The sequence below is a fragment of the Pan troglodytes genome, chromosome 19, assembly GCF_028858775.2.
Source record: "Pan troglodytes isolate AG18354 chromosome 19, NHGRI_mPanTro3-v2.0_pri, whole genome shotgun sequence".
NCBI classification, from domain to species: domain Eukaryota; kingdom Metazoa; phylum Chordata; class Mammalia; order Primates; family Hominidae; genus Pan; species Pan troglodytes.
The window spans coordinates 91,917,543-91,939,106 of NC_072417.2; the positions used below are offsets into that span (position 1 = coordinate 91,917,543).

Genomic DNA, 21,564 nt, shown 5'->3' on the forward strand with positions numbered 1-21,564 from the left:
TGCCTCCTGGGTTCAGGGATTCTAGTGCCTCAGCTTTCTGAGTAGCTGGGACTACAGGTGCATGCCACCATGCCCAGCTAATTTATATATATATATATATGTGTGTGTGTGTGTGTGTGTGTGTGTGTGTGTGTTTTTAGCAGAGACGGGGTTTTACCATGTTGGCTAGGCGGGTCTTGAACTCCTGACCTCAAGCGATTCCCCTGCCTCGACCTCCCAAAGTGCTAGGATTATAGGCACGAGCCACCGCCCCCAGCCCAAGATATGTTTTAGTAAGCCGCCAGTTGGATCATCTGTAAGCAACTCACTAGAAGCTTCCAGCATCCTCCACAAATTTGACAACTGAGAAATGTGGCTGGGAAATCATGATTTGGGTCCGAAGAAGTGAAAGCAACAATCCTCAGGGTGTTGTTTCTTGAGAGAAGAAGGTCAACAGCAGGAATTCGGCTGAGGCGTCCAAATCTCAGGGAGGATGAATTCTCAGGAGAGCTGAACCTGAGACAAAGCCCTTTGTCCTGGGCTGGAAGGATCCTGGAAAGCTTATCTGGTCCCTGACTCAGGGAAGGGAGGCATTCTCCCTGCAGGAATGTTCTCGATCACAGTCCACCACCACCCCCCTACCCCCGCCCACTTTTGGAGTCCATCTTCGCAGCCCTTGATGATTCATTTTATGTCAGCTTGACGGGCTAAGGGATGCTCAGATAGCTGGGAAAACGTGATTTCTGGGTGGGTCTGGGAAGAGACTGGCATCTGAACCGGGGGACTGAGTAAGAAGATCCCTCCTCGCCAGGTGGGGCACTATTACTCAATCTGTTGAAAGCCCCGACAGAACAAAGAGACAGAGGCAGAGGCAGGCAAACCCTCCCTCTGCAAGAGCTGGGACATCCAGGCTGGGCGCGGTGGCTCACGCCTGTAATCCCAGCACTTTGGGAGGCCGAGGCAGGTGGATCACCTGAGCTCAAGAGTTTGAGACCAGGCCAACATGGTGAAACCCCATCTCTACTAAAAATACAAAAATGACCCGGGCGTGGTGGCACACACCTACAGTCCCAGCTACTCAGGAGGCTAAGGCAGGAGAATCGCTTGAACCAGGGAGGTAAAGGTTGCAGTGAGCCGAAATCGCACCACTGAACTCCAACCTGAGCAACAAAGTGAGACTCCATCTCAAAAAAAAAAAAGAGAGAGAGCTGGGACATCCACCTTCTTTCTGCCTTGGACCTCAGAGCTCCTGGGCCTCAGGCCTTTGGGCTCCAGGACTTACCCCAGTGGCCACCCCGCTTCTCAGGCTTTGAGACTCAGGCTGCATTACTGCACCAGTGACCCTGCTGCTCCAGTTCACAGACAGCAGATTCCAGGACCTCCCAGCCTTCATACTTGCATGAGTCAATTCCCACATAAATCCCATCTTACACAGCTGGATGGAGCCTATTGGTTCTGTTTCTCTGGGAAACCCTAATACGGACCCATAGATACAAAATCTTCTATATGCTTCTTCCTCGGAGAAGATCCCTACATCTTTTATCCTCTCAGCATGGCCTTGACGCCCATTCTAAAGCAAGGGGAGAGGTTCTAGTGAGGAGGAAATAGCATGGGGCCCAACAGGATGGCACGCTAGGCCTTCGATGGCCCTTGCAGAATGTCCAGCACGACTGCCAAGTGCTCGTCAGGTCTTTTCTGGACTGAGGACATCTCTCTCAAGCCTGGGCTCTCCTGATGCTGCCTTGGCAAGCCCTAGAAGGCAGCCCCATCTTCTGGATTAATCCGCCCTGCTAAATGTTCTCTCTGGCATGGGATTCACTACTGGCCTAAGGCCAACTCAGCCTTGGGAGTCTGGGTCCATACTATTGTTGACTGCAATTAGAACCACATATTAGCAAATGCTAGCTTTTAAAAGTTACAGGTACAGGCAGACCTCAGACATACTGCGGGTTCAGTTCCCGCAGAATCACAATAAAAATATTGCAATAAAGTGAGTCACATGACTCTTTTGGTTTCCCAAACAATATATATTCCCAAATATAAACGTTATGTTTACATTGTACAGTAGCCCAGTAAGTGTGCAATAACATTATGTCTTATCAATGCAATACCTTAATTTACAAATACTTTATTGGCCGGGGCAGTGGCTCACGCCTGTCATCCCAGCACTTTAGGAAGCCAAGGCAGGTAGATGGCTTGACCCCAGGAATTTGAGACCAGCCAGGCAACACAGTGAGATCCTACCTCCATAAAAAACTAAAAATAGCCAGGCATAGTGGTGCGTACCTGCAGTCCCAGCTACTCAGGAGGCTGAGGCAGGAGGATGGCTTAAGCCCACAAGTTCGAGGCTGCAGTGAGCTAAGATCATGCCACTGCACTCCAGCCTGAGTGACAGAGCAAGGTCCTGCCTCAAAAAAAAAGAAAAACCCAAAACTTGAAGAAATAAAAATAAAAATAAAAATACTTTATTGCTTGAAAATGCTAACAATCATCTCGACCTAGTGAGTCCAATCTTTTTGCTGGTGGAGGGTCTTGCCTCCATGTTGATGGCTGCTGACTGATCAGGGTGGTGGTTGCTGAAGATTGGGGTTGGCTGTGGCAATTTCTTTTTTTTCCTTTTCTTTTTTATTTTTATTATTTTTTTTGAGACAGAGTCTCGCTCTGTTGCCCAGGCTGGAGTACAGTGGTGCGATCTCGGCTCACTGCAACCTCTATCTCCTGGGTTCACGCGATTCTTGTGCCTCAGCCTCCCGAGTAGCTGGGATTACAGGCCTGCGCCACCACACCTGGCTAATTTTTGTATTTTGGGTAGAGACGGGGTTTTACCATGTTGGCCAGGCTGGTCTTGAACTCCTGACCTCAGGTGATCCCCCCGCCTCAGCCTCCCAAAGTGCTGGGATTACAGGTGTGAGCCACCGTGTCTGGCCGGCAGGCCCACTTTCTTATTATTTGTGTGATCACCTGGAGTAGCATTTTTTAATTTCCTTCACATTCACAACTTGGCTGTTTGGCACAAAAGGCCTAGCTGTCAGCCTATCTTGGCTTTCAACACGCCTTCCTCACTAAGCTTAATCACTCCTAGCTTTTGATTTAAAGTGAGAGACGTCTCGCTCTGTCTGTCAAGCTTGAATGCAATGGTGTGATCTCGGCTCACTGCAGCCTAGAACTCTCAGGCTCAAGTGATCCTCCCGCCTCAGCCTCCTGAGTAGCTAGGACTACAGGCATGTGCCACCACACCCAGCTAAGTTCTTTAATTTTTTGTGGAGATGGGGTCTTGTCGTGTTGCCCAGGCTGGTCTCGAACTCCTGGCCTCAAGGTGATCCTCCCGCCTCAGCCTCCCAAAGTGCTGGAATTACAGGCATGAGTCCCCATGCCCAGTCCCATTATAGGGTAATTAATTGGCCTAATTTCAATATTGTTGTGTCTCAGGAAAGAGGGAGGCCTAGGCAGAGGGAGAGAGACCAGAAGCCGCCAGTCGGCCAGTTGGTGGAGTCGTCTGAACACAGACAACATGGATCAATTAACTTTGCCATCTCATGTGGGCACAGTTCATGGTGCCCCAAAACAATTACAACAGTAACGCCAAAGACCACTGATCACAGATCACTATAACAGGTATGATAATAATGAAAAAGTTTGAAATATTGCAAGAATTACTAAAATGGGACACAAACACATGAAGTGAACACATGATGTGAGAAAAAAATGGCACCGATAGACTCAGAGTTGAGCCAGCCGTGATATTCAATTCACGAAAATGCAGTATCTGCAGAGCACAATATAGCGAAGTCCAGTAAAACAGGTGCACCCATGGAATTCATGTTCATTCTAGAGCAACTGGAAAATACACCCTTGCCAAAGAAAGTCTAATGTCCCCTCATGTGTCCAAACGTTCTGGCCAGGTGTGGTGGCTCACGTCTGTAGTCCCGGCACTCTGGGAGGCCGAGGTGGGAGGATCACTTGAGCTCAGGAGTTTGAGACCGGCCTGAACAACATGGTGAAACCCCATCTGTACTAAAAATACAAAAACTTAGCTGGGCATAGTGGTGTGTGTCTGTGGTCCCAGCTACTTGGGAGGCTGAGGTGGGAGGATTGCTTCAGCCCAGGGAGCAGAGGTTGCAGTGAGTGGAGATCGCACCACTGCACTCCCGCCTGGGTGACAAAGCGAGACACTGTCTCAAAAACAAAAAAGAAAAGAAAAAGCTATACCATGTGATGTCTGCAGAGCATCTGATGCTGTGATTTATTTAACCACGCCCCTGCTACTGTATATATAGGTGTTTCTAACGTTTCCCTAAGATAAGCAAGATGGAGATGAATATCCTTGTAGCTAAATACTTCCATGTGTCCTAAATTATTTCCCTCAGAAAAACTCCAAGATATAGGGCTGCCTGATCAAAGGGAAGACTTATTTTTAAAGTCCTTGATCACTGCTGCCAAAATGCCCTTCCATGCCTCTAAACTACTCAAATTAAGGCAAAATATACCTGTCACCAAGCCCTTCTGAGGACAACATGCCTCTTGGCCAAAAGGAGCAAAGTGATGTTAAATCCAAAGCTGTGAAATCTAATCTTCTTCCCAGAGACTCGAGCCAGGATCATTCCCCTTGGATTCCTGGCACTGCCACTCTGTGGGTGACCTTGGGCAAGTCATCGGCTGCTCCCCATCCAAACACCTGCCTCACCTCCCCCGCAGAGCCTTTGTAAATAAGGAAGATGTGAAGTCCTTTGTGCTGAAAAGCCCTCGACAGTATTTTTATGCATTTGCCTGGTTGTTTTATCCCTGCTTTCCAGAACTAGTGCACAGAAGGGAAGACCACCACAGACTGTTCCTTTATTCCCTGCCCTGGAGCCAACTGGGCCAGGTGGACAAGACCTCACAAGGGAGAGTCAGGCCAGCAATGCTCATCCCAGCTCCACCCTGACCCCGTTCCTCTTGGCATACTCAGTTTCTGCCTGGGCCGGGCAGGCTGGTCCTTGGCTTCTGGGGGCCGGCTCAGGATTGAGGATGAAATGAGAGGAGCACTCCCAGAAGAGAAAGTGCTGAACCAGAAGCCCAGGAGAGTCATGTGTGTGCGTGTCCATCTAAGCCTTTGCCCCAAAACAGTAGGTAGGTCAGGTGCAGTGGCTCATGCCTGAAATCTTAGCACTTTGGGAGGCTGAGGTGGGAGGATCACTTGAACCCAGGAGTTCGAGACCAGACTGGGCAACATAGCGAGATCTGGTTTCTAAACACAAAAGTAATTTTAAAAATTAGCCCAGCGTGGTGGCACACACCTGCAATCCCAGCTACTCGGGAGGCTGAAGTGGGAGGACTGCTTGAGCCCAGGTGGTTAAAGCTACAGTGAGCTAGGATCACGCCACTGCACTCCAGCCTGGGCGACAGAGCAAGACCCTCATCTCTTTAAAAAAAAAAAAAAAGATAAATCAAGGAGCCCACGTATCCCCAGAGCTCTCCGGCCACAGTGTCAGCACATGCCTTCTGAGCATAATAATCCCCCCGGCCCTGAAGCCCACGAATGACCCCCCGCCCAGTCCTTTCTCCCTCATGTCACATCAAGTGCTGTGTCACTGAAGCACCCTGTACCCCATCACGTGGTGCCAGAGGCCTGGCCATGGTGCAGCTGGACCCCCAGCTGCCGTGTGACCGTGGGCAAACGGATTATGTCACCTTCCCAGTGTTAGAGAGACCCAGTGGTGACAAACGTCCTCTGTACCTAGGGTCACCGTAAGGCTCGGGTCTCATCGGGTTTCTGTACATGCTCTAGATGTGCAGCATCATGCTACCGACACTCCAAGTAGCTGGCCTTGCTGGCACTCCTGGCTTTCTCCCTTGTTCCCACCCCACCCCCCCCCAACAACATTACGGGACCCAGGCCGGGCACTGTGACCCAGGCAGTGTGGATTCTCAACTAGCTGGAGCAAACAGGGAACTAGGGCACAGAAAAGGCAGAGTCACACAACCGGAGGCGGAGTGTCCGTCTAGTACTGGGACCCGGTGTGATGCTTTAAGGAACACACCTGCCGTCCTTATGTGAGCTGGGCTGGGCCTTTCTCTTTAATGGACACATAATAATTGTAATATTTATGGCGTGTACAGTGATGTTTAGATACATACAATGTATAGTGATCAGATCAGGGTAATTAGCACAGCCATCATCTCAAGCATTTCTTTCTTTGTGGTAGGAACATTCAATGTCCTCCGAGCTATTTGAAACTATACTATATACTTTTGTTAATTTCTTTTTCTTTTTTTTTTTTTTTTGAGACACGGAGTCTCGCTCTGTAGCCCAGGCTAGAGTGTGGTGGCGTGATCTCGGCTCGCTGCAACCTCCACCTCCCGGGTTCAAGCCATTCTCCTGCCTCAGCCTCCTGAGTAACTGGGATCACAGGTACACACCACCAGGCCTGGCTAATTTTTATATTTTTAGTAGAGATGAGGTTTCACCATTTTGGCCAGGCTGGTCTCGAACTCCTGGCCTCAGGTGATCCGCCCACCTTGGCCTCCCAAAGTGTTGGGATTAAAGGTGTGGGCCTCAGGTGATCCGCCCACCTTGGCCTCCCAAAGTGTTGGGATTAAAGGTGTGGGCCACCGCCTGGCCTGTTGTTAATTACATTAATCCAACAGTGACACGGAACACTATAACTCATTCCTCCTATCTAGCTGTAATTTTGTATCCTTTAACAAATCTCTCCCTCTCTCCTCCCCCAACCCTTCCCAGACTCTAGTATTCTCTGTTCTACTTTTGACTTCGATGAGATCAACTTTTCTTTTTTTTAGCTTTCCCATATGAGTGAGAACATGCCATGTTTAACTTTCTGTTCCTGGCTTATTTCACTTAACGTCTTCCAGTTCCATTCATGTTGCTGCAAATGACAGGATTTCATTCTGTTTTATGGCTGAGTAGTATTTCATTGTGTAGATGTACCAACATCCACAATGAAATACTATTTCATTCTTTAGCCATTCATCTGTTGTTGGACACTGAGGTTGATTCCATATCTTGGCTATTGTGAACAGTGCTGCCAGGACCATGGGGGTGCAGGTGTCTCTCTGATGCACTGATTCCCTTTCCTTTGGATAAATGCCCAGTCGTGGGACTGCTGGATCATATGGCGGTTCTATTTGTAGTTTTTTGAGGAACCTCCACCATAGTGACTGTACTACTTTCCATTCCCACCCACCGCATATACGAGTTCCCTTTTCTCCCCTTCCTTGCCTGAGCTGGGCCTTTCTGATCATCTGTCCCCGTCCCTTGAACTCTTGATCTGGACTGAGGGAAGAAGGGTGGCAGAGGCGAGCTGGGGAGCAGGGAGGAACCAGGCTGTCGCAGGAGAAACAGAATATCGCGAGCCAGCCGTGTGGAATGGAAAGGGGAAGCCGGTCTTCCTGCCCCACACTCCTGCCTTTCTTCCTTAAGGGCTCCTTGGACAGAGACTACAGGTTTCTCAGAAGCACTGTCCAGGATCTCAACATTCTAGGAGGGTCTGGGACAAACTAACTAACTATTGAGTCACTCCAGTGCTTTTGTTGTTTTGTTTTTTGTTTTTTGTTTTGTTGTTTTTGAGACAGAGTCTCACTCTGTCACCCACGCTGGAGTGCAGTGGCGAGATCTCAGCTCACTGCAACCTCCACCTGGGTTCAAGTGATTCTCCTGCCTCAGCCTCCCGAGTAGCTGGGATTACAGGTACCCACCACCACGCCCAGCTAATTTTAAAAATATTTTTAGTAGAGATGGGGTTTTGCCATGTTGGCCAGGCTTGTTTCAAATTCCTGACCCCAAGTGATCCGCCCACCTCGGCCTCCAAAAGTGCTGAGATTACAGGCATGAGCCACCCCGCCCGGCCTCCACTTGACTCCCTCATCAAAAATTTAATCTTGGCAAGGCGTGGTGGCTCACGCCTATAATCCCAATACTTTGGGAGGCCGTGGCGGGTGGATCATTTGAGGTCAGGAGCTCAAGACCAGCCAGGCCAACATGGTGAAACCCTATCTCTACTAAAAATACAAAAAAAAAAAAAAAAAATTGAGCTGGGCATGGTGGCACACGCCTGACATCCCAGCTACTGGGGAGGCTGAGGCAGGAGAATTGCTTGAAGCCGGGAGACAGAGGATGCAGTGAGCCAAGATTGTGCCACTGCACTCCAGCCTGGACAACAGAGTGAGATTCTGTCTCAAAAAAATATATATTCTCCCATGGCACCACACTGAAGAGTCTGATCTTGCTTTTACAGAAGAGGAAACCGAGGCTCAGAGAGGCACACAGTCGGGATTCAGAACCAGTCCCACTTGACTCCAAATCCCAGGCTCTTTTCTCCAATACTTTTCATGTCGCCTCTTTTCTCTGAAATGTCCATTTCCTCATTCTGTCCTTGGTTAAGCAGCAGCTGTTGGCGGGTGCTCTGACCAGGCCTCCGCTACCATGACGAGCCTTGGCAAAGCCTGCCCCACTGCCAGTTTGTTTTGCCACGTCTGTATCAGGAAAGCTCAATCAATCTCTCCTGATTATAGATCAGAAAGGGCCAAATAAACTCTCAACCCAAGCCAGATTCTGTCCCTGAAGATGCAGTAAGGGGGTCTCGGTACCCACAGAACATCCCACCACAGAAAGCCAGGCTCCAGCCTGAAAGTCCATCTTCCCTGCTCTAGCCCACCCGTGCGATGAAGAGCACAGAAGAGGCGGGTGAAGGCATTGCATCTTCAGCATCGGCCTGGAGAATGACACCCTGCAGGTTCCACTTCTTCCCAGGCCACCTGCTTGCTTCTGGAAAGCAGGGAACAGGCAATCCGGGGAGAGAGGAGCCAGCCACACAAGGACTGGGAAGCCCAGACCTGTGCCATCAGCCTGCGATGACTTAGGCTGGGGATCCGAAAAGGTTTCTATGAACAGCCAGCTGGTAAGTAATTTAGACTTTGAGGCCCATACAGTCCTTGATCACCGCCATTCAACTCTGTTGTTATAGCACAAAAGCCACGTGGGTTTGGCCTTACCAGTGGGCGTGGCTGTGTTCCAATAAAACTTTATTTGCACTAGGCCAGGCACCGTGGCACAAGCCTGTAATCCCAGTACTTTGGGAGGCCGAGGCGGGCAGATCATCTGAGGTTGGGAGTTCCAGACCTGCCTGGCCAACATAGTGAAACCCTGTCTGTACTAAAAATACAAAAATTAGCTGGGTGTGGTGGCAAAAAGAAAAAAAAATATTTACAACAACAGGCCATCAGCCCAGCAGTGGGTCTAGTTTGCCAACGGCTGGAAAAAGCCAGCAACATTTTGGGAGGCCGACTGCCGGCTACAGGACCTCGCCATACCAACAAGGGCTGAGACCCGCGGCTCTGCAGGGCTCTAACAACAGCGTTTGACCTGAGTCTATCTGGGGAAACATCAGGTGAACCCACATTGAGACCCTACTCTGGAAGCTGCAAAATTAGAGATGATGGCTGTGCGGCTCTGTGAATGTACTCAAACCGCTGAACTGTGCACTTTAGAGGAGTGACCTTATGGTATGTGAATTACATCTCAATAAAGCAGCTCAAAAGCAGGCTGGGTGCAGTGGTTCACGCTTGTAATCCCAGTGCTTTGGGAGGCCGAGGTGGGAAGACGGCTTGAGCCCAGGCGTTCAAGACTAGACTGGGCAACATGGCAAAACCTCGTCTCGACAAAAAATGTAAAAATTAGCTGGGTGTGCTGGTATGCTCCCATAGTTCCAGCTACTTGAGAAGCTGAGGTAGGAGGACTGCTTAAGCCCAGGAGGTTGAGGCTGCAGTGAGCCATGATCATGCCACTTTACTCCAGCCTGGGTGACAGAGCAAGAACCTGTCTCAGAAAAACAACAACAACAAAAAACAAAAAACATAGGCCGGGCACGGTGGCTCACACCTGTAATCCCAGCTACTCTGGAGGCTGAGGCAGGAGAATTGCTTAAACCCAGGAGGCGGAGGTTGCAGCGAACCAAGATTGCACCACTGCACTCCAGCCTGGGCCACGGAGCGAAACTCTGTCTCGGGGAAAAAAAAAAAAAAAAAAAAAAAAAAAAAAATTCTAGGCAATGGATACAATCAGGGTGATTTTTCTTGCTTTTTGCTTAAGTGTCTTTTCCATGATTAACACATATAGTTGTGTAATTATTTTAAAGTTAGAAGGCATTTGGGACGTGAATGGAGAGAGAGAGAAGTTTTCTTTATGATGGAGAGAGGCGGAAGGGGCAGCTTCCTCTGCGAGGGTGCAAGGGCTGACCTGGGAGAGCAGGCAGCTGCGACTAACGCTGGCTGGGGCCTGCCTGACTTCCCCTTGAGGCCTCAGAGGCACAGGTTATAACCCAATGTTTTATTGCTTCTTGAGAACATTATTGGCATTCATCTGCCTTCGAAATTTTGGCTATTCTTTTATTTATTTATTTATTTATTTATTTATTTATTTATTTGAGATGGAGTCTCGCTCTGTCTCCCAGGCTGGAGTACAGTGGCCCGATCTCGGCTCACTGCAACCTCCACCTCCTGGGTTCAAGTGATTCTCCTGCCTCAGCCTCTTGAATAGCTGGGATTACAGGCACCCGCCACCATGCCCGGCTAATTTTTGTATTTTTAGTAGAGATGGGGTTTCATGATGTTGGCCAGGCTGGTCTCGAACTCCTGACCTCAGGTGATCCACCCACCTTGGCCTCCCAAAGCACTGGGATTACAGGGATGAGCTACCGCACCCAGCCGAGCTGTTTTTTTTTTTCTTTATAGACAGAGTCTTGCTCTGTCCCCCAGGCTGGTACAATCGTAGCTCACTGCAGCCTCAAACCCCTGGGCTCCAGTGATCCTCTCACTTCAGCCTCCCGAGTAGGTGGGACTACAGGCACGTGCCACCACCCCTGGCTAATTTTTAAATTTTTAATTTATTTTATGTAGAGATGAGGTCTTGCTATGTTGCCTAGGCTGATCTGGAACTCCTGGGCTCAAGTGATCCTCCCGCCTCAGCCTCCCAAAGTGCTGGGATTACAGGTGTAAGCCACCGCGCCTGGCCAGTCTGGGCTTTTTTTTTTTTTTTTTTTTTTTTTTGAGACGGAGTCTTGCTCTGTTGCCCAGGCTGGCATGCAGTGGCCCGATCTCGGCTCGCTGCAACCTCCGCCTCCCGGGTTCAAGTGATTCTCCTGCCTCAGCCTACTGAGTAGCTGGGATTACAGGTGCCCGCCACCACGCCCAGCTAATTTTTGTATTTTTAGTAGAGATGGGGTTTCATGATGTTGGCCAGGCTGGTCTCAAACTCCTGACCTCAGGTGATCCACCCACCTCGGCCTCCCAAAGTGCTGGGATTACAGGCGTGAGCCACTGCAACCGGCCCAGTCTGGGCTTTTGAAAGTACTCTGCTCTGAACATTTTCCTAGGTCATAAACACAAATCTGTAATATCATTTGAAATGTCTGCTCACTCTGTTGCGGCAGGGAGAAAGCTTAATTGATTTAGCTTATCTCCAGCAGACAGGCAAACCTCATGAACAAGGCCAGCCTCAGGAGCTCCTCTCCCTCCTCAGTGGCTCCATCCGTCACCTATAGAGCTTCAGCCCAGCTCCACAGCCTAGACCATTCTTCCCCAAGCCAATGTCAGTCTGAATCAGCACCATTCTGTTGATGTACCTCCTTTTAAAAGCCGTCTCTCTCTTTTTTTCTTCTTTTTTTTTTGAGACAGAGTCTCACTCTGTCACCCAGGCAGGAGTGCAGTGGTGCGATGTCGGCTCACTGCAACCTCTGCTTCCCAGCTTCAAGCGATTCTCATGCCTCAGCCTCCCGAGTAGCTGGGATTACAGGCGTGCACCACCACGCCCAGCTAATTTTTTTATTTTTAGTAGACATGGAGTTTCACCATGTTGGCAAGGCTGGTCTTGAACTCCCGACCTCAGGCGATCCACATGCCTTGGCCTCCCCAAGTGCTGGGATTCCAGGCGTGATTCCACCGTGCCCGGCCTAAAAACCATCTCTTCTTTTACTCTGCTATTTCCTAGCCAGCTAACCCTGAGCAGGTTCCTTAGTGGGCCTGTGCCTCCGTTGGATCGTCTGTACAATGGGGATGAGGATAGGGAAGGAAATGGGTTGACACTAGTGAAGAGCAAGAACATACCTCCAAGCCCTTGGCACCTCTGCCAGCTGTTATTGTTGCCATAGTCATTATCACCATGTCATGATTCACCTCCCTGGCTGCTCCCCGGCCTCCCTCAGGGCGGGGTGGGGAGGAACAAGAACACAAAGACAGGGAGAGCCAGGGTTTGATGCAGAAAGAGCTGGTGTCCCCCACTAGCTCCGAGAGCTTCCTGGGAGGCAGGAAATTCGCCTCTCCTTTTTGGAGGTGTGGAAGCGGGGGCAGAGAGAGGCCACCTGTCCCGGATCGCTCTGCTGGACTCAATCTGGGGCCAGCATTTGACCCCCGCTCACCCTGTTTGCTATGAATGTCAGTTCCCCTCGCTAATGCTGGCTCCCTTCCCCCTCAACGCTCTGTTTCCTGTTCCCTCCAAGGCCCTGTTACACAATTTCCACTGTCTATTGAAGTTCTAGCTCAAATCCCTCTCGCCGAGACATTCTGGTCACCAGATTCAAGCAGAACTCAACAGAGACCTCTACCCGCCTGAGCTCCTGACCAGGTTAGAGGGCATCTGGCTCCCAGGCACTGGGTCAAGCTCCAGAGGCATCTCCTGTGTCTGCCCGCGACCCATGGCCCCGCTCAGGGCCTGCCTTCCATCTCCTGGGTCTTCCTCAGTGCAGGTGGGAGCTCTGCTCCCCTGGTAACTGCGAGCCTCTCAACACCACCTTCCTCCTCAGTGTCATCCCCCTCCTGTCTGCCCCCTCTCCCCCAGTGCAGGGGCCATAAAGCCTTCCCCGGAGTCCCACTGCCAGGTCCCACTGCCGGGCCTCCAGGCTTTGCTGCTCCACCTGGGCTCAAGCCTGGCCATACTTTGTTCTAATGACTCTGTCCCCCTGTGGTACACTCTCTACCACAGCCACCCTGGGCTCCCCATACCCACCCCAGGACCTTTCCTCGGGGCTTATCTTAGCTCTGATAAGATCCACCCCTCAGGGCCCACAATCTCAACAGTGTCCTAACCTCGGTAAGAGTCTCTAGCAAGAGGTGCAGCCTGCAAGATGATCTTCGCATTCCTGCGCTCACTTCCTTGAAGATGGGCACCATGGCTTTGGAGTTTGAGACCAGCCTGGCCGACAGGGTGAAACCCCGTCTCTACTAAAAATACAAAAATTAGCTGGGCATGGCAGCACACACCTGTAATCCCAGCTACTCGGGAGGCTGAGGCAGGAGAATTGCTTGAACCCAGGAGGCGGAGGTTGCAGTGAGCCAAGATCGCACCACTGCATTCCAGCCTGGGCGACAGAGCAAAACTCCGTCTCAAAAAACTAAATAAATTCCTTGACACACTTGCCATAGTATTTCTGTGTACGGTAGGCACCCAAATTCTATTGTAAAACAAAATATAAAAACACTTAAGTGAATAAATTCTGTAAGAAGCAGGTATTTAAGACATAGACACCAGGCCCTTCCTAACTGGTGAGGTCTGGAGTTCCCTCAGGCCATGTGTGGTCCAGCTGTGATCAGAGTTTGAGATGAAAGAGCAGCTGCCGTCTACCAAGGACGCCTTCCCTATGGAAGACAACCACAGAACCTCCCAGGTCTTTGGAGCCATCCCTGAGACCAGCTAGGAGGCCAAAGGACACTGATGGCATCCTTTCCCCAGAGCTGGTTACAGGTCTGCCTCGGACTCCCCTCGTGGTGGTAGTGTCTGAGCGGACCCTGGCTGCCCAGGGCGGCCGAGTGCAGAATGAGGGTGGAAGAGGAGAGAAAGGCAAGATCGTTACCATTGCTCAGCTCCGAGACTAGGTAGATACTCACAACAAACAGAAGACTCGAAACCTATAAAAAGACTCCCTTTAAATGGCAGTGACTTGACGTTTGGAGGGCCACAGGCACCTTTGAGAAGTTGGCGGCTGCCATTGTCCACAAAAAAAAACATGTACGCGTGCACACACACACACACACACACACAACTTCACTTACAGTTTCCGGGCTTGTGACCACCCCCAAACCCGCCAGGCCTATCTCTGGCTGGGTGTTCACACACTCTGGGTTAGGACCCCTCTTTTATAAAGACTGCTCCTCAATTTGCTTCTTAGCGTAAACACACTCTCAACCTGACTTGCTGGGGCTCCGGAAGCTTTCCCTGGGCTCCAGCCTGACCTGGCTGACTGGGGAGTAGCTCAGCCCTCAGTTGTAAGGTGGGAATCATCGGGGCGGGGTCTCTGTGCCCTTCCCTCTGCCACTGCACAGCCACATCCCAGCAAATGCACGAGGGCACCAGGGCCTCAGGGCACAGGCTGCAGGGGTCCAGGCAGGTGGGCCCTGGGAGGTCCTGGGGACACCAGCTTCATCCTGCCTGCCACTCTGAGACATCCATGCTCCTGACCATCTCTCCATTGGGAAGTCTGGGTCTGCCCGCCTTCCCTCCTCCCAGCAATCTCAGGGCAGCTCATCTGCCTGCTTACTCCACACCCCGACACTGAGGTGGTCAGAGTCTCCACACTTTCTGTTCAGACCCACGGGCAACAAAAACAAAACCTTGGCCAAGCACTCACAATATCAGATATTCATTAAAAAAGTATATATAGGCCGGGCACCGTGGCTCCCACCTGTAATCCCAGCACTTTGGGAGGCCAAGGTGGGCAGATCACTTGAGCTCAGGAGTTCGAGACCAGCCTGGGCAACATGGCGAAATCCCATCTCCACAAAAAATTCAAAAAATTAGCTGGGCGTGGTGGCTGCTTGGGAGACTGAGGTGGGAGAATCGCTTGGGCCAGGAAGTTGAAGCTGCAGTGATCTGTGATTGCACCACTGCACTCCAGCCTGGGTGACACAGCAAGACTCCGTCTCAAAAAAAAAAAAAAAAGTATATTTGGAGTACAACTCTGAACCCATATGCTAACTATTCATAACATTCTTAGCACCAAGGCTGTACTGGGCACCCCTCTGGAGACGACTGGTCTATGCCAACTTTGGCGGGCGGCAGCAGCACCTGGAGAGTCCTGAAACTCCAGTGCCACCCCCAGGCCCGCTCCAGCATGCGGAGTTAGGCGGCTGCCTTCTACCAGGCTCCCTGGGCAACGCCCGCTGTCATTCCACAGCCAGAACATCCTTGGTGGCTGCGTGGGTCCCAGGATGGAATGCAGATGTCACATGACAAGCCAGAGCCGTGACATTTGGCCCCAATCTCCTTGTGAGTCCCCCTGAATCCCCAGGCTCCTCTTTGGCCTACTCTGTACCCAGAACTCTCACCTTTCCTGGGGCAGTTGGTCCCTTGGCTTGGAACACCTGTGCATACCCCACTCTGCTGCCGCTAAATGACCGGGGGTTACGGTCCCCAGCGCCGTCCTCCAGATGCGGCTTCTTCACCCTCCCTAACCTTGATTTCTTCACTCTGCCCTCCCCTCTTGAAAAAGACCATCTGCTGGGTGTGGTGGCTCAAGCCTGTAATCTCAACACTTTGGGAGGCCGAGGCGGGCGGATCACGAGGTCAGGAGATCGAGACCATCCCGGCTAACACGGTGAAACCCCGTCTCTAATAAAAATTCAAAAAAATTAGCCGGGCATGGTGGCGGGCACCTAGAGTCCCAGCTACTCGGGAGGCTGAGGCAGGAGAATGGCATGAACCCGGGAGGCGGAGCTTGCAGTGAGCCAAGATAGCGCCACTGCACTCCAGCCTGGAGACAGAGTGAGACTCCATCTCGAAAAAAAAGAAAAAGAAAAAAAGACCATCCTAGCCATGCAGCCACTTGCCCTCCGTCCCTGGTTTGTGAGCCTGTGCGTGCACCGGGGGACAGAGGGAGCGTCCAGGGCATGCACCCCTCCTGCCCCTGCCACTGCCACGTCTGCCTGTCTTTGCTTCCTTCTTATCTCCTCCTCCCTGCTGTTGCATCCATCCTCGCAGCTGCCTGGGAAGCCTCGGGCAGACCTCTTTGTTGTTTCGGAACCCAAGAGGTTCACCCCTACACGCGACCCCCACTGCATCGAGTCAGTGGTTCTGCATCAGGAATGGAGACGGCTGCCTGCACCTCTCAGTCTCCCGGGAGTCATCTATGCCCTGTTCTCCATGTGCTCAGATGTCGCCACAGAGTCTGAACCTCTCAGCCCACACCAGTGGCATCTACCTAGCAACCTGGCTGCGACAGAAGGGAGGAGGGAGGCAGTACCCAAGCCCACCTGCAGCTCACAAACGACAGGCCGGGACTGCGTACGTGGCTCTGCACCCCCAGAAGGGTGCAAATAGCGGAGGCCCAAGAGGCTCCGAGGCTGGCACTGTCCTCAGATCCCAGATAGGGAGAAACGTGTGTTGTCCAGAGAGCTCCTTCCAGCACCTGCCATACCTCCAGGCTGTGCACAACTCTCCCTGCTCTTCCAGTCCCCCTGCCTTGGGAGCTGCCAGTAATTCAGGGGTCAGTGACTCCCCTGACAGATCCTGTCCCTCCGAGGACGCTGTTCAAAACCAAGCCGAAGAGCCTCAGTTCTCCCCACAGCTCCCTCCTCAACCTACCATGGGGCCTTCTATCCTCACATCTTGCAAATGCATTTCACATTGTCACATGATTACTCCTGAATTTTGGTTATTTCGAAAGTTTATCTGTTGTTAATTATTTACCGAAACCACACTGAGTGGACTGACTTTATACCACACCCGGGCAGTTGAGGAGGGGAGGCCTGCTCACCACGCCGGGCAGCAGGAACCCCCTTCCACACTGCCTGGTGCCAAGATGTACCACCCCCTGCGTCCCCCACGACAGGGACAACGTCTTGCTTCTCCCTTACATCCCCGGGGGCAGAGGCAGCCACTCCATAATTGCTTGTTGAAGCCCAATATGAAAATCAAGATGAACAAAACTGACAATACAGATCGATCACATACTTCGCACAACGAGTCGCCAACAGTTTCTTTAAAAAGCGCCACGCCGCCCCCTCGCATGGAAGGCCTGACCCAGCTCACATCAATCTGATGCTGTGTTGCTTTTCCTGAGCACGTGTCCTGAAGACAGAGCCATTTTTGACTGCGTGCTGTGTGTTTTCTGGGGTGGCCCCTACCATCTGTCTGGTCCCTGTCACTGTGTCCCCCAGGAACCAGGTCAACCTTGGCTGTTCACCACAGGAAAAAGCAGGTGTTCCCCTCTTGGTTGTGGACCCCTCTCTAGCTGGAGCTGGAGCTCCTCGGGGGGTTTGCAGAGGACAGTTTCTGGAGATGGGAACATGTGAGGAAGATACCATCGCAGAGGTCTTCTAGGATAATGTGTGGCGTTAGGTGCTGCCACCCGAGCCAGAGGAGACGTTTTATTCTCTGCATCCAGAGAGCTCCTGGCTTTCCCCTTGAGTCCAGAAACGGGCCCAAGCAGCCCGAGTCTGCCAAGTAGCTCAGCTGGCTAAGTGGCTCCAGGCATGGGACTGCCTGAATGGTGAGCCCAAAGCTAATTTCCAGCCAGATCCCTGTAGCTGTGCAGGCTGGCAGTAGATGTGAAGGATTTCACTGGGTGAGAGGGAGCCGGGCCAGCAGCGCATTTGAACAGTGCTGTATCTGAGACACAAAATGCTTCCCGTTTGTGCTGGCCTTGCTGGAAAGGACAAGGACCTGGGGCCTTCCAGGAAGAAATCAGGTCACCTCTTACCATCCCTTATCCTAAACATCACCACCTCATCATGAATTATCTTTGCCGACCACAGTTCCGGTCCTACCAGCTGCAAGAGCTGCTAGGGAGATACCTCCCAGAAATCCTCAGCCGGGCAGACAGAAATCTGACTGTTTCTTAAGCCAATTGCCTCTTGTAGACACCAAGCCATTTAACAAGGCTGCATGCAGCCAAGAGTAAAAGGAGCCAGCTTGCCACATAACAAGCCAGGCTTTATTAACCTCCACTGTACCTTCTTTCTGAGACCCCTGGGTCACAGCCCTGGTTAAATCACCTGTGGGCCTTTTAAAACTGCAAAAGCCGAAGTCTGAGCAAGACCCTCTGTATCTGCAAAAGGGACCTAGACCTGAGCAATCTTTAAGAATCTTCCAGGCAATTCTGCTCTGAGCCAGAATGGGGAACCATTGCTGAGAAAGTCACAAACCTGCATCGCTTCGAGGAGAATCGAACACTGGAGGATAGACAGGCCGCTGTCGTCCCTGTGGGATTTGTTCCGGGACCCTACCCTGGGATGTCCTGGGTTGTTTATCCCAAGTTGGTTGAGCACAGAAAGGGTGACTGGGAATAAGAGAAGGCAGCCTGGTGTATGGGCTGAATTATGTCCCCCCTCAAATGCACATCTAGTCAGATCCTATGAATATGACCTTATTTGGAAATAGGGTATTTGTTGATCTATCAAGATGAAGTCATACTGGATTAGGGTGGGCCCTAAATCCAATGGCTGCTGTCCTTAGAAGAACAAGGCAATTTGGCCGGGCGCGGTGGCTCACGCCTGTAATCCCAGCACTTTGAGAGGCTGAGGCAGGCGGATCACCAGAGGCCAGGAGTTCGAGACCAGCCTGGCCAACATGGTGAATTCCTGTCTCTACTAAAAATACAAAAAATTAGCCGGGTGTGGTGGCAGGTGCCTGTAACCCCAGCTACTTGGGAGGCTGAGGCAGGAGAATTGCTCGAACCCAGGAGGCGGAAGCTGCAGTGAGCCGAGATTGCGCCATTGCACTCCAGCCTGCTCTCCAAAAAAAAAAAAAAAAAAAAAGAACAGGGAAATTTGGACACAGAGACACAAGAGAGAAGGCCATGTGAAGACAGGCGGAAATGGAAGTGATGTGTTCCTTGGAAATGGAACCAAGGAACATCAAGGAGAGAGGCCTGGAAGAGATTCTCCCTCACAGCCCCCAGAAGGAACTGGCTCTGCGGACACCTTTTCAGACTTCTGGCCTCCTGAGATACAGAGAATCGATTCCTGTTCTTTTAAGCGCCCCCATTTGTGGTCGTTTGTCACAGCGGCCACAGGAAGCGAATGCCCTGAGCTCTGCAGTGCAACTCTGGCATCTGACTGGGCCTCTGAGCCCGGATGGGGTGAAAAGTTTTAGCTACAGGATGATTTTGATGCAAAGATTTAGACACAAATGCCAGGCAACCCAGAAGAGGAGACTGCTGCGCCGAGCATGAAGGAGGCGGGAGGCACGCACTGCAGCCCTCCACCCTCTGCCATCCTGGATCCACACCCCACGCAGAAACAGCTCCCAGCTCAGTGGCCGCCTTAACTTATGCCAAGCAAGGACAGAGTGGCTGCCTGGACATTCTCCCACACAGCTGAGGAGTGTGTGTGTGGGGCGGGGTGGGGGGGGGGGTGGGAGGGGGAGGGGTCCCAAGGCCCAACTCCTACAAATCCAACTCCCAGGTCCTTTTATCCACAGCCTCCTTCTGGGCCTTGGCTACATCCTGCCCCAGAACGTGCTGGTCAGCCAAGGAGCCTGGACAGGCCTGCACTCCCCGTGGACCCCCAAAGAAAGGCCCATTATGGCTCCCTCATCAAAGGAACCTCTCCTTCACCCACAAATCTTGCTGAGCACCAAGGCTAAACTGGAGAAAAAACCTCATTTCCCCCAAACTGGGTTTTGTGGAAACTGTGACACAGGCACACACCAAGCCTTCCACCCAGGTGGCCTGAGCCACCTGAGACCTGTGATCTCAATAGATTGGTGCAACTGAAAACTTCCCCAGCTGGGCATGCAGCTCCTAGGGCTAACCGGGGTGGGGCAAGAAGCCGTGGGCGGGGTATGGGAAGGGCGTGGCTGACAGCAGGAGAAACAAAAACTCTCACCTCCACTCTGGGCAGGTGAGGGGGCTCCCGCCTTGCTCCATCTGCCCTGGACAGGTCACTCGACTGAGACTCAGACATAAGAAGGAAGGAGGGCAGGGGGCTCCGAGACCACCTGCCGTGTAGCCAGACTTGCCCCAGGAAAACCATGCTGACCAGCACCAGGGCTGCAGAGGCTTGAGGTGCAGGACCAGGGTGGAAACTTCGGGCCAGCGGGTTCCTCCCATTTCTGCTGGTCCTCCCCCTCCACGGATCAGAACAAATAACTGGGCCCCTCCTGCCTCCCTCCATGGCGCCTGTCTTTTGGGGGCTAGGAGTCCGGAGGTCATGGGTATTTGCTGGGGAATCTGAGCAGCAGCACAGTCCCACGTGCCGGGTCCGGTCACCAAAGTCTCCAGCTTTTGTGGACGTCCCGAAAAAGCGGAACATTCGGGGGTCCCGGTCCCTGCCAGCCAGTTTGCAGGGCCTCCTGGGCAGGGCACAAGCAAGGAGCCACGCCAGGAGACGCCACCAGCTTTTTCACCTGCCCCTCTGGGCCTGTGGAACCTGCCTCGGTAGGGCGGGCTTCCATCCCACCCTGGCTTGATCGGGGAGCCCCCAAATGGGGCTGGTGGGAGAAGCCCCAGCAGAGAAGCCCTTCCCCACCCAGCCCCAAGCCCAGAGAAGCCCAACTCCCACCTTATCTGCGAAAGTTTCTTCCTGGGGTCCCCAGTCCTCCAGCCCCCCGCCCCCACGCCGTGTCCCCCACGCTCCCCGCCCCCAGCGCTGGCATCCCAGGGCGCGCCGCCTGCCAAAACCCAAACTGGCTCCCTTTCCTGGGGCTGGAGCTGCGGCGGAATTTCGGTGGAATTTTGAGGTTGAGACGCATCTCGGCAAAGAGAGGGAAAGAAAGGGAGAGGAGGGAGGGGGGAAAGAAAGTCGGCTCTGGGCGTCCACTTGCAGGATTCGAGAAGGCGCCGAGGGACCAGGAGGCGGGCGCTGGGGTCCCTCGGCCAGCGGCGGGCGGGCGGGGCGTCTGCGAACCCTCGGGGTCGCGGGGGAGGTGGGGCCCCGCGCGGGGGCTGGGGTCGCCGCTCCTTACCTACATCTGCATTGCAAAACGCCTGTTGCGGGTGCACCGGGGAGCAGCTGCAGGCGTCGGCCGGGCGAAGCAGCGTCGCCAGCAGCAGGAGGCCGAGCGCCAGCCGCAGGGTGCGGGCCGCGGCGCCCATGGCGGGCCGGGGGGCTGGGCGGGCGGGGGCCGCCGCTGGGGGGTCCGGGCGCTGCTCGCGGCGGCGGGCTGGGGGCGCGGGCGGGGGCTGAGCCGGGGCCGAGGCGGGCCCCTCCCGCGCGGCTCACCCTCCTCACCTGCCCCGCTCGGCCGCGCAAACTTTCTCTCCTCTTTGTCTCGGGGGCGCGAGGGGAGGGGCGCGGGGCGCAATTCGCCGGGCGGGGCGGCGGGGTGGGGGGCGGCGGGCGAGCGGCGCTGCGGCTCCCGGCGGCCGCGCTGCCTTCTACGGATGTGTTTGCTGCGGGCTTGGGCCGGGCCGCAGTTTTATTGCGCTCGGAGGATTTTCTGCTCCTCCTCCCGGTGGCTGGCGGCCAATGCAGGCTCTGGGCGCTCCCAGCAGCCCCCTCCTCCCCCTCCGCCCGCGCCTCCCCCCAGCCCGCGCTTTTGTTGTGCCCGGCCTGGCACGTCGGGGGCTTCCCGCACCACCTGGCGCCCGCGGCCCGCACCCGCGCGGGGGTCCCCGGACGCCCCCAGCCCCCCGACCCTGGTCCCCGCTGCGTGGCCTT

At 53.2% G+C, this 21,564-nt stretch overlaps 1 protein-coding gene across 1 annotated transcript in view; it reads right to left on the minus strand.

Annotated features, from left to right (window-relative positions):
* The window catches only part of TIMP2 (TIMP metallopeptidase inhibitor 2), a 73,238-nt gene extending 51,940 nt beyond the window's left edge, over window positions 1-21,298 (minus strand). Inside the window, exon 1 of the mRNA XM_001146829.8 lies at window positions 20,870-21,298. Coding sequence (XP_001146829.3) covers window positions 20,870-20,999 — 130 coding nt within the window. The 5' untranslated portion in view covers window positions 21,000-21,298. The remainder of the gene's footprint in view (window positions 1-20,869) is intronic.
* Window positions 21,299-21,564: the final 266 nt, after the last annotated feature.